General features: G+C 40.2%; 1 protein-coding gene across 11 annotated transcripts in view; it reads left to right on the forward strand.

Moving 5' to 3' along the window:
- Positions 1-12,261, forward strand: part of synrg (synergin, gamma) — a 70,347-nt gene extending 58,086 nt beyond the window's left edge. For 8 of the 11 annotated variants that reach the window (XM_036150144.1, XM_036150145.1, XM_036150153.1 and 5 more), the window contains 4 exons: positions 1,229-1,377; positions 2,807-2,917; positions 3,043-3,081; positions 11,885-12,261. In XM_036150144.1, the coding sequence (XP_036006037.1) occupies positions 1,229-1,377; positions 2,807-2,917; positions 3,043-3,081; positions 11,885-12,016 (431 nt within the window). In that variant the 3' untranslated portion in view covers positions 12,017-12,261. The remainder of the gene's footprint in view (positions 1-1,228; positions 1,378-2,806; positions 2,918-3,042; positions 3,082-11,884) is intronic. The other 3 variants (XM_036150147.1, XM_036150155.1, XM_036150146.1) reach the window with 2 other exon arrangements.
- Positions 12,262-12,645: the final 384 nt, after the last annotated feature.

A 12,645-nucleotide genomic window follows, 5' to 3' on the forward strand; every position in this document is an offset into this window, starting at 1 on the left:
ATGATGGTTGGAGTTGGGCCAGACAGCTTGCAGACTGTGGATTCAAACGTGCTTGAGACTGGCGCAGATACCGGCGAGACTTTCCAATTCTCGCGATGAATTATCGCGAGACCTCCTCCGCGCCAGGAACCACGGGGTTGAGAGATGTAAACAAACCCATTAGGAGTGGAATCGTTGAGCTGAGAGTATTCTTGGGGCTGTTGCCAGGTCTCGGTTAAACAGAGAAAGTCCAGTTTACGGTCAGTGATGAGGTCCTGAATGAGATGTCCCTTGCTTGTCAGTGAGCGGATGTTAAGCAGAGCAAAGTTGAGTGCAGTGTTGTTGCAGCTGGTGGTGGTGCTAGCCGACCGAGCTAGGCGGGCTAACACGCTGTGGTCGACAGCCCGGCTGGTGGAGCATGGAGGGCGACGAATCCCCCGTCGGGAGCTGGACCAGATGGATTTTATTGCTGTTGAACCGTTGTGGTGGGAAATCCGGCGAGATCCTCGGTGGATGTATCTCCGGCGTGGCTGGAAGGTGATGTCCGGGTGAAGGTGGAGTGCCTCGGGCGCAGGTCCGGGCGAGTGACAGCGGAGCCGGAGCATCACCTATTTCTGGTATAAAAGCACATTCCTAAAATCACTTGTATTTTCTATCCTGGGTTCTTTTGAGTTTGTTTTTGTCATTCAAGAACAAAGATAAATGGTAAAAATATAAGAACATTTTAGAAATATAAGGGCATTTTCTTACATTTTCTGTCACATAATTTTTGAGAAATCACAGAATCTTAATTGTCAGATAATAACTTCTATTTTCTATAGTGGCATCCAAACACCTTCTTGAGTTAACTGGGACCTGTTTCCCACCTCTGTCTTTCTCCAATGCAGTTTAGATTATTTGTATGAAGCAACTAAGGCCTGTTTTTAGTGTAGAAATTAAGCTGAAACACAGCAAAAGATGCCCTTTTGTATTGATTGGAAAGCGACTAAAGTTTTATCTTGAAAAGTATACTGTAAACATCTCTGTACAATCCTTTTTTTTTTTTTAATCAGACACATTTTGACAAACATGGAAACAGAAAGGAGAAAATCTGGTTGTTCTTATAGAGGCCAGCTCCCTCAATGTAGTTTCTTTTTTTTGCAAACTGGCTGAGGAACACATTTTTTTTAAAGCTTTTTAAAGTGAAGCTTGCAAATTTTTTTATTTTGTAAAAAAAATGTTGTATTTGTTTTTGTATTTTGTCAACCAGGCGTGGTGGAGGTGTATCGGGTGACCAGACGAGTTGAGCTGGGCATCAAGGCGACCGCGGTGTGCTCCGAGAAGCTGCAGCAGCTGATGAAGGACATCAGCCGAGTGTGGAACAACCTCATTGGCTTCATGTCGCTGGCCAAACTCGTCGTAAGTCGCACAGAAACATCCAGATCAGAGAAATAAAGCATGTAACTAACATAAAACATCCCAATTCAGGCTCCTTTAGTCCTATCTTCACCGGTGCAACATTTAGTTGACCTTCTACTAAATGTTGGAGGTCGAGCCAAAAATACTTCACCAGTGACGCGCTTAGTGTTGCTGGTCCGTTGATGTAAAATCAGGGTTTTATTGATTTTACTTTCCAGTTTTGATGCAGCCCTGCCAGAGTTTCCTGACAGATTCACTTTCACACCAACAGAGATGACCAGCAGGGATTTATTTGTCGGTTATTTTAAAAATAACATCAGAACAACAACGTTTTTTTACTTTTTATCAGAGACGTTTTTATTTCTAGTTGAGCCGTTGGATGTCAAGTGAATTTTAAAGCTCGGTAAATCCGAAAAACAAGTTTCCCAAACAAAATGTTTACGATGAAAGGTTGCTATAAAGCAGGGGTGTCAAACTCATTTTGGTTGAGGGGCCGCATACAGCTTAATCTGATCTCAAGAGGACCACACGAGTTAACTCATTGCAAGATTAAACTTGTTGTTGATTATTATATTAAATTAATTTCACTTTTACACAATATATTATAAATAACCTCAGCGGTTTTAAGAAAAGTATGTGCAATTTCAACAATACTTTTACTCATTTAAACATTTACTTGTGCATTATGCATAAGAACTGATCACAGTGATTGTACAATGTTGGAAAACATTTATTCACATTTTTTGGAACTTAAAACACTGTCCTGCTTGACAAAATACATCAAACAGATAAAAATTAAGAAATGATTTAAAATCAATTTTCCACATCTGAAGCTCAGTGCTACCATCTGCTGATTAAAACACAGCGCCCCTCGTGGACAATATCGGAATTGCAGATTTTCAATTAAACGACATGTTCTTTTCAATAATTGAATAATTTTCTTCTTGTTCATCCTTTCCTCTCCTACTTTCCCATTGTAGTGTCCATATCATTTGAGATAATCCCCACGTGAATCATAATAAAATTATTCACATTCATAAATCAAGCGGAGCACTATGGCAAAAGCAATACTGCTCCACTTGTGAAAGTCAAATCTGATGAGCGGTTTTTGGCATTAAGACAACAATTCTTATTGCCACATTGCCAGACAGGACACTGGGAAAAATAAATAAATAATAATTTTTTTTTTGAAAAATGATAATGTATTTAGCCACTGGGCCGGATTAAATAGTTCGGCGGGCCGGAACCGGTCCGCGGGCCGTATGTTTGACACCCCTGCTTTAAAGTGAAACTGATAATGGACGAAGACGATTTTCCTTGATCGGATTCGTTCTGAGTCAGGTCGTATAAAACAAATACGACTGCATGTTGCCCTGCAGGTAGAGATAAACAACGTTTGTGTTTTTTGTTTTTTTCTGTATGTTTGTAGCCAGACGAAACCTCCCTGGATTTCTCCTCCTGCATTTTGAGGCCCGGCATCAAGAACGCCAAGGAGCTGGCCTGCGGAGTGTGTCTGCTGAACGTCGACGCTCGCAGCAAGGTTTGTGCGCTCGTCGGGGCACACGCAGACACACCTGTGGCAGAGACAGTTTCACGTAGACGTTGCCGTTCCCCTCAGCAGCGTGTAACGACTGATGTCTGTTTGACTTTGAAACATTTTTGCAGAGCAAAGAGGGGAGCGCTATTGGACGTCTGTTAAAACGAGTATGAACCAGTCAACCTGTCATCCACGTCTCATTCCTCTCTCTCTTACGTCTCTTGGGTCCTCAGGGGAGGGGGTGGGGGGGGGTATTCTCCTCTTAACGGTCGGGCCCTGAGGAGGACAAAGTGACAGGATCCATCTCTCCACACCTCCCCTATTACAGTACAGCAACACAGAGCAGCCACGTTCACATAAAAGTCCTTTCACTGTGCAGAATATTTAAAAAAAAAAAAAAATGACGTCTGAGAACTTTCCTGTGAACGGTGCAAAAAAGGGGTTTTCAGATTTCTCTTTTATGAGACTTTCTGAATAAAACCATCTTCATTACAGCCTCCTTTCACGTCTTTTGCTTCTCAGGCAAACAACACTGGGCACATTGACTACATAAATACACAGGATGTCTCGTTAGATCAGCCCTGCCACACACATGTGACCTGAAGGATCTGGTATTAGATCCACTACTGTGGAAATCCTTCAACAGCTTTTCCACCTTGGTTTGATTTTCGCATCTTATCTGCAACAGCGATCTTCTCTTCCTGTTTCACTTGGAAATTGTAAAAACCTACATGTTACCCTTCAGTAAAGGGCTGGCTGATGTTAACAGGTGGGCTTGCTTTTTCTCTGTGCTGCTGGAGCCCGACTGCATGGCTGTCAGTGTGCGTGTGAACTCATTTCTTCAATTATTTTTACTTTTTTTTTTTAGTGTCTTTTTTTTATGAAGTTAGGTTCATGTTTTTTTAGTTAAATGCCAGAATAAAAAAAATGTTTTTTATGGAGGTTTTAGTTTATAGAGAAAAAAAGGAGAGAAAAACTTTTGGGCCAAATATAAGTAGTTTTTCTCATAGGAGTTCATCAATTGTATTTTTGTAGAGGGTCCCAAAAATACAAAGTTAGGGCTTAACGATATGGCCAAAACTTCTAATATAATTATGATATCGATATAAACAAATTAAAGTCTCAGGAAGGCTGCAAAGAATGCCCACAACAGATGCCTGTAAAAAATGTATAACAATTATTTTGCCATGTTTATAAAACTTCTCCAATATAACATTGGAGAAGTGTCTTGCTTTTCTGAAAGAGAAGGGGGGTATAACTTAAGGGGTCACTCAATCTTCAAGATCCGCAATTTTAGAACAACAAGGAAAAGCTTCTGTATTTCAATTAAAGGTGTAAAGTTTTGGAATAAGTTACATGAAGATTTAAAACAAAGCAATAGTTTAACACAATTCAAAAGAAAGTACAAAGAGGTAATTTTCAATAGATACACACATGGGGACAGAAAGCAATAAGGTGTGTATTGAAGATAATAACTTGGTGTAAGGGTTTAGAAAGATAAACCAGCATAAAATGGGAAAATGTATAGGGAAATATTAGTAACTGTTACTTCTAACTGCCACTTTGATTTTGATTTTTTTTCTTTAATGACAGTAGGACTCTAAAGTCTCAAGTGTTTAGGGGTAGGAGTTTATAAGTTCTCACTTCTTCCTACCCCATTTTGAGCATGATATGTTAACTGAAACAAAAAAAAATCTGTATTTTCTATTTGTATCATGTTCGAATAAAATTTCATTTCATTTCATTTCAACATTTAAAAAATGTTTTGCTTTAAAAATAAAACACATACAATTACAAAAAACCCATAATGTCAGTCAGTGAAAAATGCTGTAATCATAGACTGGAAATGTCATATCACCTTTATTGAATAAAGGTATAGCTCAGTATATAGTGAAATAAAATTATTATCCAACCCTACACTAAAGTATTTCTTTTTTTAAATTAAGAATATGTCTGAATAGCCAGACTTCTAGGTGGTCTTGTGCAATACGTCTCCAGTTTTTATTAATCCTCTCCAAAGGTTTTCATTGTAATTTCGCTGCTTTTTTAATTAAACTTCATTCCAGTTCCCTTTGTCTTGCTTTTTAAGCTACTCGACTCTAAATTAAGTTTTTTTTTACCCCTTGAACTTGTTCGCATTTTGTCACTTTAGAGCCTCAAACTGAATGGATTTTGTTGTAATTTTTATGTGATTAGGGGAAAAAAATGCAATCAAATTCTGAAAGGTGCGGCATGTACATTTGTTCAGCCCTCTTTTACAGTAGTTTACTTAATAAAATCCAACTCCTGCTTTTAAATCAATTCAAAAGTTAGACTTTTACATTAGGGTATTAAGAGATATTTTAGGCTTTGCACACATTTTTTTAACATATTATTTACACAAGTAGTCTTAATGAGATCCAGGATCCCATTTAAAAGAGAAGCTGTGTGGATACAGCGCCGTCATATTACCGCCCAAAGAAATTCAGAGATTGAAAAGCCTGACAGGTCTGCCCTGTGTGAATGCTGCTGCTCACGTCTGGATGGACTCATACGCTTGTTGTTGCTAAAGCTTCTGTACCAAAGCATGTCCAGAAAGTATCAAAAGATAACAACACACTCTGGAGTAAGTGGAGAGCTGTCACTTTGGCTCCTCGGGGTGCGTTTTTGCACTCTGGGATTGGTTCCGTCAAGGTAACAGGGTTCGTTTCAAATTTTTTTCTTCTCACCTCCACCTCGAGGTAGCTGCTCCTCCCTCCTTCCAGCTCACATCTATTGCTGTTTCTAATAACTGCTCTCTGGCTGGGGCGCTCTGCTCTGCACGGCGCGGCGTGTGTGTGTGTGTGTGTGTGTGTGTGTGTGTGTGTCCAGCTCTGTGATTTTTATCGGTGCGGGCCATTAATGGTGTTCTCGGAGCCTTCGGTTTAAAGGGCAGCACGCCGGCGCTGATTGTCTCTCGTCATCCCTCTGCCGCTCCTGCCAGAGCCAGATGGATGGTGCGGGTGAGATACGGCTGACTGCGAGGCATCTTCGGCTGCGAGCAGATGTGCCTTAAACATTAGTCAGGAGTGAGGCGGATAATAGACCTGCGCACACACACCGTCTCTCACCTCTGTGCGCAGACTTAAGCTGACATTTAGACCAATTTGTTGTGCCTGTGTGCCACCAGCCCGAGATTAATAATGCATCTTTTAATTACAATTTTGGCAGAGCCACGTTGGGTAAGAAGGCATAAGAGCCGAACGGAGGCCAGACTTCCCCTTTGTCTGCAATGAAGTGAAAAGAACGGCTCCAGTGACGGCAGACGGCACGGATTGGTGCGTTGTCTTCTGGCGAAGGAGTGCCGATTTGTTTGTTTTAGTCAGATTACAAAGAAGGGGCGGTCTTTGGAAATGACTTTAAGGAATCGACGAGCCCAGTGGCTTCTGAACTTTATTTCTCAAACGATAAGATGATTTTATTCTGTTTTATTTATTTATTTTTTAAGCCTTGAACAGACCGTACTTCTTTTTTTGTTTTGTTTCTCAAGGGGTGCCAATGACGCTAGCATCTCTTCTAACCATCCTCATTTCATCTTCAGATCAAAACAGTGGAACTGTGCCAACCAGCTGCTCCGCTCGATTTATTCTACCAAAAAATAATGATGATTAAAAAAAAAAAAAAAAAGAGCAAGCTTTGCAATTAGGTGGGATTAGCCAAAATGGGTAATCATCTGTCCTGAACCTCAAATTTTAATTAGCAGATGCAAAGGTCAGACAAATAATTATGCCCTATTTGATCCGTCTACTTCAGTCTGAATACAGAAGTCTCGTTATTGTTAGTTCAGAGCGGTGGTAAAAAAAAAAAAAAAAAACGTGGACCGTTTAAAAATAAAACATTTATAATCAGCTCCGATTGACGTTTGTGCAGATGAAGCCTTCGCAGAATCTTTCGCGGTTGAAAAGAAGAAAGCAGATTCGCTACAGAGCATCTCTGTGTGATGACCACTCTCTCCTTTTTTTTTTACATCTTACATGCTCTCTTCCTGCAAAGACTACCAGCTCCGGCTTTCCTGAGCGTAGTTTTTGCAGGAACAAGTAGGCCAGGGCACCAAAGGGCTCGGAAAAAGGAAATCGCTCTGCTTGTGAAATGTGAGCGAAAAAGTGAAGAGCGGAAAATATGTCATTGAGTCTGCATTAGGGAGGCAGCGGAGCATCTGAGCTGCAGACTGCATTCAGGCAGGTGGAGACGTATTTGACTTAATGGTGTGTTTTGAGCGCTGGGACGGATTTATTTTATTTTATTTTATTCTTTAAATGCAGTTGTTGCTTTCCGTTTGCGTCTCTCTCTCTCTTTCTCTCTCTGCTTCTATGATTCACTGCACATGAGTCATTCCTCGCCTGGATTATTCCACTGGGGAGGCGAACTCCTAAACTGCACATCACACACATTAGCATCTACTGATTGCACACACACAGCTACAGCTGCGGCCAGTGGAAATGCAGACTCAAGCAGGGGTCATATTGCTACATTTAGACCAAATCAGATCACACCATGAGGCGAGGGGGCTTTCACTGTGGGGCCGTCGCTGTTTTGTATCCAAATAAGTAAATGAAGTTGAGTCATTTTTGCCTGTTTAGATCTCCGACTATGTTGCTACGTCAAAGAATGGAGTAAGACTCTGTGAACAAACCAAAATAAGCTTGTTTTTCATCTAAATTAATCAGAATATAATTAAACTTTTTTCTACTATTTCAAGCTACAAAGAAGTGAAATCCGTGTATTATGTGGTTTTCTAATAGTTTAAAATTATTCAGGATATTGTTTCTATGTGATAATTCCTTAAAGCTAATGAAAACCGAAATGTTTCTCCAGTTTATTTTTTGTCACACTTACATGTTTCTGATTATCAGATCAATTCTAATATTAGACAAACACAACCAGAGCAAATACAAAATCGTTTTGCAATTATTTTATCTTTTAAAGGGGAAAAAAACTATCCAAACCAATTTTCCCATGTCTAGAGAAATAACAGTAATCACCCCTCCCAAATCACAAATCTATTCTGATGAAGCTGAATTCAGTTTTATGAGCCACAACCAGGTCTGGTTTCTGCCACTCCTGTAAACTTATTGAATCACTTAACCAGAATCTGACTGACACCATGAAGTAGTGATGTCTCGATCTAAGGGAGCTCAAGAGCTTTGGGTGTGAGACAGTAATCCACAAATAGATGAAATACGGAACAGTGGAGAAGCTTCCTACCAAATTACTCCAGTAGCATACTGACTACTCATCCAGGAGATCACAGAAGAACCCAGAATCTGAAACACAGTGCATCTCGCTGGCCTTTTATTAGGCTCGCCATTCAGGATTTAACAATAAGAAAGCGGCTGAAACAAAAACAAAAAAAAGGCTTCCATGCGAAGATTTCCAAGGTGAAAACCACAGCCGATCAACAAACAAGACCGCCTCATGTTTGCCCGAAAACATCTTCATGATCCCCGAGACTACTGAGAAAATATTATGTGGACTGACCAGAAGTTTCTAAAAGTGGAACATTTATGAAATGAGATCTAGTGTGAGACGATGGTGGTGGTAGTGTCATGGTCTGCTGTCCACGAGGCTGCTTGGTGTAATTGGATCCATGAATTCTGGCTCTCTAGCAGAAATTCCTGAAGGGAAAGGTCCAGGCATCACATTGTGATCTTAAGATGAAGGTTTTGAGATATGGCCTAGTTAAAGTTTAGATTTAAATCTGACAGAGATGCTGTAAAATCTCTTTAGATAGACTTTTTATCCCTAAAAAGTAAAATATGGTTGAATTAACACTATTTTGTTAAAATTTTATTTTGTTGTTAAAAAGTTAACCAGAAATTCTCCACAGTGATGTAAAAGAACAGTTTTATATTTATTTGGTTAATATTTGTCTGATTATGAAAATCTGTTTGGTCAGAAAAGTGTGACAAACACCACCAAGTCATAAAAGACCTCAGAACATCAACTATGATCGTAACATTTCTTTTATTAAAAGTCATTTTTTTATGGGTCTTATTCAGATTTTCTGGGAAACTGTTGTGCTGACTCCATATTATGAGTTTCTTTTTAAAGCACATTATTGAAATATTTCCATTATACTCTGATTTATAAAGATGCAGCCAAAGTCAGAAAAGCATGTAAGATGGGAAACAGACCCGTTTTTTATTATTTTTCTTTAGATGAAGTCTGAGAAACGCAGACAGAAAAAGCTGTGGGAAGATACTGTTGCTGAAGAACCCATTTACAGGAATCGCTGCCAAAGCATCTTAATCGTATGAGACAAACGGCCTCAAAGCTAAGCTTGTATTCATCCCCTTTTTTCTGCCTCCATGGAGATAAATCACCACAAATTTGTTTTTCAGACTTCTAAAAAAAAGGCGTCAATCATGATGCTTTCTCCTTTTTTCTTATATGTGGTTTCATAAGGAAATTTAACCCTAAGTCTCTGCCGTTCCCAGCACCGCGCTGCTGCATGTTGACTAAATGTTTACTGGATGAAGAGATCCTCAGAAACGTACCTCGGCTGCATCTTGTGTACCTGAGTTTCCTGCGGCGCACATTTATTCACTGAAGTCGGCTGAATATCTGAAGACCGCGGTGCCGCCACAAGATTCTATCAACAAATTTATAAATGTCATAGCATGACAAATCCTTTTTTATTCTTTTGAAACCACTTCTGACAGCACTTTGGATTTATTTAGACTCAAACAATCAGATGCAGATGCAGTCAGATGTTCACAGCAGGTTGTGCAACACTTACTTAACCCACTGGGATCTCCTCATTTTGTGCTCCACCTGTGTCCCTCGGACAAAAATAAATGCTTCCATGAGAAATATTATGAATTAACATATTCTCTTTCTTTTTTTTATGAATATCATTATTACCTTGAGTCCAACCCCATTTTATTGAGTGTTTTGGAGGTCCTGAGTGTCTGAAATACGGAGCAGCATTGAATCTGATTGATATTTGATCAAAACCAAATTATTTGCATTGTTTTAACTTCTTCGATCTCTACTTATCATACATCCTCATTATCTCATCCAGTTCTTTCCAGTCAAGTTTAGCTTGTGAGAAGATGCTTTCTGTCTTCAGACCTCTGAGTTCAGGGGTCTTTTTTCTTTTCCCCTGTCTGCAAGATACTTTAACCCCCAAATTCCACATCCTTTGTTCACGTACGTTCTCGTCCGTCTGACGGAGCAACTAACGTTAATTATTGAGAACCATTCTACATTCTCCGTGAGTTCTCCGAACGTCACCGTCAGCGGACACGCTCTCTGTCGTTCACCGTCAAAATACAGAACAAGTCCAATTTTCTGCTCCGGTCCCTTGGACTTCAGCCGGGTCAAACTCCGCAATTGCAAATGTATCAAACAGAAAAAAAGAACGGCAACAACATCGGGCTGGTCAATTAGGGTAACAAGAGATCGGAACTACAAATTAAAACAACTTTTTAAAAATATTCAGAATAAAGTTGACTTTTATCTAAATGTTGAATGCAAACAGGTTTTTCACCGAACACGGAAGCAGATTTGTCATTTAATATATATTTGGCTTTGTATATAAGTACAAAAAAATAAAAGTTTTTGGTCGCCAATGTACTCAGCCATACTTAATGGAAGTAAAAACACGCGATGTATAATCAGCAACAGAAAACTTTTCGGACACTGTTAAAAGGATCAATGAACAGTTTGTTTTGTTTCCGGCTCCTTTATATCCTTTTTTTATCGCGTGAACTCGTGCCTCGTGCTCTCATCGAGCTCCACCGAACTCAGAGCAGAGCAAGACGGAGTAACAGATGTAGCAGGCGATGCTTTTCACGGACTCACGGACACGTTCAGGAGCGAAGGATGTGGAATCTGGGTGTTACAGCTGTGTTGCTTACTGAACTACAGGCTCAAAAATGACAGAAATCAAGCCCTACTTAAGGCAAGTTTATTTATATAGTACTTTTCAGCAACAGGATGATTCAAAGTGCTGGACATGAACAGAAAATCATTACATTAACATAGGAATAAGCTAAATAAATCCTAGACTAGAATTCTTTCGTACGTCAACCAACAAACACAAAGCATAAAATTACAGTACTTAATTGTTTTTGTTCATAATAAGAAATAAACAAAGTAAATCTTTTGGGGTTTCTTATCTAAAGTAATTTTGTCCAACTTTTCCAAAGCTACAACTACAATAACTGATTTTGTTTCATTGTTTCACTGGAACAAACTTCTTCGCTAATATTTCAAAGCTTATCTCGACCTACTGCTACTATTCCACTGCAACGTTCTTTCCTCTGTGTGTTTTCTTCTCTTATCTTCTCTTCATGCACATCACTTTGAAACGTCTCGTTACTAAAATGTGCTTAAAAAAATAAACTCGCCTTGCCTTTTGAGATGGTTTGTCTTTGACATCGGGGCCAAACAAGCAACTGTACAACATCCACAGATAAAAAAAAAAAAAAGCCTCATAAACTTAGGAGATACAGAATTCATTAAAATCATTGTATCATTAAAAAAAGACCAGTGATCTAATCGCTGCGTCTCTTTGCGGTGTTCCTAGATTAGATCAAAGTCTGTGTTTGTAAATCTCTGTGATCTAACTGCACAGCAGGAACGGCATGCAGCCTCGGTTAAATGAAATGGCATCAGAGCGGTCGAGTGCTGTCCTTCACCAGGGCTCTTTCCCCTTTCCTCCATCTTTTAACGGGCTGTCGGTGAGCGTTAACCCCAAACTTTAGTGGCTTCCTTTTGTTTCTGGTTGGTTTTCACGTCACACTGCTGACAAACTGCCACGAAAATGCGCTTTCCGCCGTCACGTCGGAGGTTTCCTTCATGTGGACTGACCGTGAAATGAAATCCTCTTACCTTTATCACTGTAGAGGGTGTAGCTGGACGAGACGGACCACCCCCCCCCCCTCCTCTCCTCGTGCCTGTGGCTCAGGGTCTCTAACAGCCTCACCCCTTTTTTCTGTCTAACAGGCTTTCAACTCGGAGACGGACAACTTCAAGCTGCTGTACGGGGGCCACCAGTACCACGCCAGCTGTGCCAATTTCTGGATCAACTGCGTGGAGCCGAAACCTCCGGGCCTCATCCTGCCTGACCTGCTCTGAGCTGCCATGGAAACAGAGCGGGAAATAATTAACTCCAAATAGGCGGAGCGGTCAGTCGCTTCGCGCCGAGAACGAGCGGAGGACGTTTAGAGCCACTGGATTCTGCTGTTTTCTTCTTCTTCCACCTTTTATTTCTGCTTTTAGTTCAGATTTTTTTTATCCTCTCCGGGTTTGTTTTAACATCTTCTTTTCTTTTTTGTTTTTCCTCATTCATGCAAATCACTTGGGTCAGTGGAGGGGGGGGGGGGGGGGGGGCGTATTTAAAACTGTGGCGGACGCTGCTTTATTTCACCTGATTATCTGCAGATAAAGATATGAAAAATGATTACCTAAAGAGTCATATTTTATTGATTAGGTGTGCAATATGATTAAAAAACACTGGCAAAACGGATGTGCGTAAACATCTGGAGCTTTTAATGTCCCTTTTTCCACCCCGTTCTGTTTGATTTTACCCACGACTCCTAATCACAAGTCAACTCTTTTACTTGAATTGCATTTGTTGCAGCAGGCTCCTTTTTAAAGCAAGCCTTTGAAAATCCTTCAAACGCACCGCTGTACTACAAGGCATCCGTCTCTCTTTTTATGCGCTGCGTTGAATGTCTTTGTCGAATGGAGCCTTCAGCACCTTT

Source organism: Fundulus heteroclitus, chromosome 18 (assembly GCF_011125445.2).
Source record: "Fundulus heteroclitus isolate FHET01 chromosome 18, MU-UCD_Fhet_4.1, whole genome shotgun sequence".
In the NCBI taxonomy this organism is placed as follows: Eukaryota; Metazoa; Chordata; class Actinopteri; order Cyprinodontiformes; family Fundulidae; genus Fundulus; species Fundulus heteroclitus.